This window comes from Mytilus californianus, unplaced genomic scaffold (assembly GCF_021869535.1).
Source record: "Mytilus californianus isolate M0D057914Y unplaced genomic scaffold, xbMytCali1.0.p SCAF_3, whole genome shotgun sequence".
In the NCBI taxonomy this organism is placed as follows: domain Eukaryota; kingdom Metazoa; phylum Mollusca; class Bivalvia; order Mytilida; family Mytilidae; genus Mytilus; species Mytilus californianus.
The window spans coordinates 92,386,069-92,392,068 of NW_026262679.1; the positions used below are offsets into that span (position 1 = coordinate 92,386,069).

The 6,000-nt window shown below is 31.2% G+C and overlaps 1 protein-coding gene across 1 annotated transcript; it reads right to left on the reverse strand.

Moving 5' to 3' along the window:
- Positions 1 to 3,604: 3,604 nt before the first annotated feature.
- LOC127735445 (ribitol 5-phosphate transferase FKRP-like) lies at positions 3,605 to 5,656 on the reverse strand. The gene has a single exon (XM_052245608.1). The coding sequence runs from the start codon at positions 5,610 to 5,612 to the stop codon at positions 4,089 to 4,091; it is 1,524 nt and encodes a 507-aa protein (XP_052101568.1). The 5' UTR covers positions 5,613 to 5,656; the 3' UTR covers positions 3,605 to 4,088.
- Between the last annotated feature and the right edge of the window lie 344 nt (positions 5,657 to 6,000).

Here is a 6,000-nt window from a genome sequence, read left to right on the forward strand (position 1 = left end):
TGTTTAAATCTTGTAGTGGTTGCTGACAGAATGAAAATAAAATCTTTTCCAGTATTTGCCATTGGTTAGATTTTTTAATACCTACATGAGACTATTCACTCACATGTTAATGCCAGCATGGCATGTATTTTTTGATATGATAAATTTATAACCTAATCTTCATGGTCAAGTTCATGGGATGTAGTTTTGAAGTGAATATTAATAAGATGAATTTAACAGATAAGTTTAATTCAATGTATAGCATGGTACATAGTGACTGCAGTCCTTTATTCAAGCAAGGCTATCACAAGATTCAAGTTACTGTACGGGGACGTATTTCTATTAATTGTTGGATATTTGTTAATGGTGATGTGCTTTTCTCAACACAGGAATTAAACAATGGCTGTCTCTGTATGCAATTTTTCTGTTTCTTCCTCCAAATTACATTGTGGTCATAATCTGATCTTGTTTTTTTGAAAACTGACGTCCACTTGGCCAATATAGAGTTTATTTAAATACCTATAATGAAGATATAGTCACAACTAAAGTGATTTCTAGATATTCATGCTTTAGATATTTCTTTGAAAGAATGCTTATTGACTTATACATTGATCTTCTTATTTAGTGTTTATACATATGTTACTTACCAGTAAAACTTTTACTAAATTTGTTCACAGATACAAAGATTTGTTTTTTTGAAGTTTGGCTGTAGATGTACATGTACCTGTAAAATTCCTATCGAAAACAACACATCACATCCAAATTGGTACATGTATGGTAATATTGTTTATAAAGCCTGTAAATTTAAATACAATTCACGTAAACTCATTGGTCTTTTAAAAAAGGTTTTATTTTACAAGAATTCAATTTATCACCAAATTAAGATCTTTGAAAATTGTATTATCAGTACTAACTGATTTTTTTTTAGATAACTTAAAACATGACTAATTGCTATACATTTATGAAAACATATGGTCATGCATCCTCCTGATTTTCTGTGCTTTTGGCACTGTACAAGGTCATGCTTTTCTCAGACTTGTTTATAATGTCTTAACACTAAATCTGTTGGATGTGTACTGATTGATACATGTACTTTAGTCTGGGAGAACATGATTTATTTATTAGGTATCATTGGCTTTGAACTAGATTTCAGTAACTGTGAGTATTCTTAGATCAGTACTTTGTGTCTTTTCAGTTTATGTTAGTTGTTTTATGTGCTTTGTGCTGATCTGATGAGTCAAGCCTTTCAAATTGATTTTTACATTTTGTTCTTATGTTGTGCTGTTCCACTGCTATCCCAAGTTGGGAGAGAGCTGAGTGCTTGCAACATGTTAAACCTGCCATATTTTATATGTGCTTGTCCCAAGTTATGAGCATGTTATTTAGTGGTTGTTATTGGTTGATGTCTGTCAAATCATGAACCTAGCTGTTGGTTTTTTCTTTTGAACTGTTTCACATTTTGTTATCTCCAGGCCTTTTAAAGCTGAGTTCTGCTCATTTCTAAAAGCCCTGCAGTTAGTTACCTGTACCTATAGTTGCTTAAATCTGCTACATTTGGACTCTTTTGGATAGTTTTTTTAGTTGACAATCATACCACTCTTATTTTATATCTAGTTGATCAAGTAGGAAAAACTGAGCTGTTCCCTTAATTGCCTATACATATATATTTGGATACACCAAACCAGGCACTTTATATCTGAGAAACAGGCTATATATGCCCTCAATTTTAGAATTCACTCATACATTTTTGTATTATTCAAAATTATCAGTAAATTGTGTGTTCTACACTAGTCCTTCACCTTTCATCTGATACCTCAATTACTAAAATATATGCTACATAGTTTGATTTACCCTTATGCGTAGGAACAATTTTGTTTTAAATATGTACTACTTTCTAGTGTGTTTTTTTTTTACTAGGCCCAATTAGGTGGTGTTACATCTTACAAAGTCTATCCAAATTATTTTTGCAAAAAATCCTGCTGAAGCCGGTGCTAGGGGTCGTCTTAAACTTGCAGTGAGGTGAGTTTTATTTGCTCCGTGTTGAAGGCCTCACTGTGACTGAGATGAAGAACAGCGATAAAAGGGCTGTTCCTTTGATTTTTGTGTGTTTTTTTTGCTGTGCATGAACTGATTTTTGTGTCATGGATGGATACCCCATATTCTTTGTTTTTCTATTATATACATGTACATGTATACATGAAGTGCAGTATTTTAATATGAATAAAATGAGATGAGGGGCATACATTTTACATGAATGAAATGCAGGCTTAAAGACACAAATGATAAAAAAAACATCTAAAGTTCACCCTACTTGGCAGATTCCAAATAAGAAAGTTGAAAAATTCCCAAAATTATGTTTAACAAAATCAACACCAATAAGGTTCTGTTTTGGAATACATGTTATACTTATATAAGTAAACACTTTTTGACAAAAAATAGATCTATTCACTTTATATTTTTTAAATAAAGGACACCTTAAAAAAATGTTGCTATCATAACAAAATTGACAGACATTTTGACGGAAAATTCTTATGTGAGCAACACAAACAATCCTGATATCTTCAGTATTTTCAAGGTTTGGATGTATATCTTGCTTAAATATGAAAGGCAAATTGGAATAAAATATTTCTTAACATCTGCACCAATAAAAAAGGAATTGTAACAACTTTAAAAAAGGATTATCTTGGAGTTGCTAACATAAGATTTGACAGACATGAACAATGCTGCTAACATAAGATTTGACAGAAATGAAGTTGTTGCTAACATAAAATTTGACGGACTTTTTTGTTGCTAACATAATATTTGACGGACTTTTTTGTTGCTAACATAATATTTGACGGACTTTTTTGTTGCTAACATAATATTTGACGGACTTTTTTGTTGCTAACATAAGATTTGACGGACATTATTGTTGCTAACATAAGATTTGACAGACTAAATATGTTGCTAACATAAGATATTGACGGACTTGTTGCTAACATAAGATTGTGCTAACATAAATAAATTTGACAGACAATATATATTTGAGATTTTTAACTAACATTGGAGATCTTATCCTAGTTGAAAGTCATATTTAGAACTCCTGCAAAATAACGCCGCCTGACATTTAACACGATTTCAACCCAGGACAGATAACTCTAATTTGTAGCACATCCAAATGTTGCTAACATAAGATGACAAGTTTGACAGAACTTATGTTAGCAACAGATTTGATAAAACTATTGATTGAATACAGTAAATTGAAAGATCCAAAATGTGTCTGTTTAATGTACATTATGAAATACAATTCTAACAGGCTTATATAAGTACCTACAATGATGTGGCAAGATTTTATGAACATGTTGCTATCATAACATTTATTGACAGACGAGCATCTAATAAGCAAGGTATTTGAAATTGAAAAAAATATATATCACAGATGTTTTTAACAAAAGAAAAGCAAAAGATTTGGAAACAGGGATGTTTGAATAATCAGACTACACTAATAAAAACCATTATACCAGTGTCAATTTAAAGCATTGTAACACATAAACCTTGTGTCAAAAAATGGGAAGTAATTTCCGTCAAACATTTCACATTTTTCAACTTGTTTTGATCATTTCTACTTTTAATGGAAACAATCATATCCAATAATTGGTTTTCTTGCTTTATTTAACATTACTATTCAATAAAACATTCACATATTATCATTCAAATAACAGTTAGTATTATTTTTATTAATTTGTTCTTTTTGACGGAAATTTTCTTTTCTTTATGGAATCTGCCACTTGTAGTTTTCAACAACAGACAAATGCCTACTCTATGAGTATACTATACAGCAATATGCCAGGCTATAAATTGCAGGAGTCGAAAAAGTTGAGAATAAATTTAAGAGAGACTAAGCATATTTTGTCTTTGACTTGTCTTTAATAATGTGTGTACATGTACTATGTGTTATGGTATTGACAGTATTGTCGTTTTGTGGCTATAAATTAAAATATACATGTATATTAAGTTTCATACGTATTGTACAACATGTACAATGCATAGTTTATGTTTCTCACATTTAAATTAAAAAAAATCTCGATTACAAACTGAGCATTGTCTTGAATGAGTAGATAAACAATACATCAATATACTGGTTTTGAGTTTGGATATTTTGGATTTTCTATGACACCTTTTCCAAACTTTAACTCTAGAAAATCTTTAATATGATTTGGAGCAGAAACGTTCCTGCCAATAAAAGGAATTGTTATTAAAGGTTTGAGATAATGTTCAGGAAACTCAGTATCTTGAGGGTGGGTTTTAAACCAAGTATTTTTAGTCATTATTCCCTTCTTTGAGTAGAATGGGAAAATGTCAACATGATTCCTGTTAATATCACTATAATGCACACGAAAAAAATCTCCTTCGATTCCCTTTTCCCATAAGAAACCTCCATCATCAACATACTGCTGTTCTTTTGCTTTCAGTATTTCTTTACATTTGGGAATATCATTTTGGTAGATGCCAATATCAACATCATAGTCCCATGGAATAATATCTCCATTTCTAGCTGCTCCCAACAGACTTCCTCCTTCTAACCAATATCTGACTGAGTTTTTTTCTAGTGTCTGAAAGACATGTAAGGCAGTTTCTCGAATGGCTTTTAAACAACATGGTGGAGTCCATTTATTTAGGTAAATATAATCAGGAACATCATTTACAACTGATCCGAAACATCTTTCAGTATCTCTTGTACATCCAATATAATTATGTTTATTGCGATTATATATTATCTCATGCATTCCAAACTTTTTATATGTCGTTTCAAGTCTTGATTTTTCTAAATGTTTATGCTGATATTGACTCATTGAATCTTGCAAGCCCTGTCGTGGTAAAAAAACTTGCTTGTCATATACTAAACTTTTCCATTTCTTTAAAGCAAATTGAAAATACAATGATTTTTGTACTGGTCTTGTGAATGGACTGGCTAATTTTTTTAAATCATCTGTTTTCATAAGTATTGCTTGATCGCCATCAATAAAATCACACAGTCCTTCAATCCATTTGAAATCTTCAATCTTAACAGTCCACCTTTTCATATCAATTTGAATGCCTGGGCAACTCAACTTTGCACTCCCAGTTTGTATTGCATATGCCCTCACTCGATTTTGAAAAGTGAATTTTTGAAGCACAAGCTTAAAATTGGACAAGCTTGCTATCCTACAACCATCGGAAACAAACAGCACAGTATTGGTTCTAATGTATGCAATAATGTTTTCTGAACCTGATGGAATGTTCAAATCGAAAGCTAAACTCATTAACTTTACATTTTCAGTTAGGTTTAGTTTTAAGGGTGGATATGGTTTTTTGTCCACAATAATTAAAATGTCAATCTTTTGTCCAAATATCTGATGATAATGTTTGATGTCATCCTCTAAGCTATTCTCAAAATCTTCAAATTCCCTAATTATTATCGTTATTTCTTCGATGATAAACTTTTTACCGATTTTTTCGGGATATTTTAGTCCGTTTTTGTCGTCTGTTGGCAAAGCGCTTTGAATGAATGCAAAATAGATGAAAAGAATCACATTTAGGAATAAGGCAATAAATATGAGAGTTTGTTTCTTCCGAATAAAACTGCATTTTTTATGGGAAGTAGTTTTCAGCATGTTATTGTTTACATTCCATTCGAACTTTTTGTGCACTAGGAGTTCCGAATGACTTGATATATTTTAAAGTCCAAAACAACGTCCATGTTAATTTCCGTATTTCGAAAGAACTAACATCTTGATACAAGGATACTTTATACTTTGCTTTAAATTGTGATCATAAATGCAGTGCAGTGCAATGCAATGAAAAATATAAATACAATAAATTGAATTGAATTGGGGAAAAAAACCGTTGCAATACAGTGCAATGCAAAACGATACATTACAAAGCAATGCAATCATTATGCAAAGCAATTCAATCATTATCTGGGACTATTATGCAAACTGAGCAATGCAATCCAATAGTGAAATGGAGAGTATGACGTTCAGAGAGGAACACGATATTTTG

Bases quoted from the DNA above. Each gene is read 5' to 3' on its own strand.
- LOC127735445 (XM_052245608.1), bottom strand. From the start codon at position 5,612: ATGCTGAAAACTACTTCCCATAAAAAATGCAGTTTTATTCGGAAGAAA.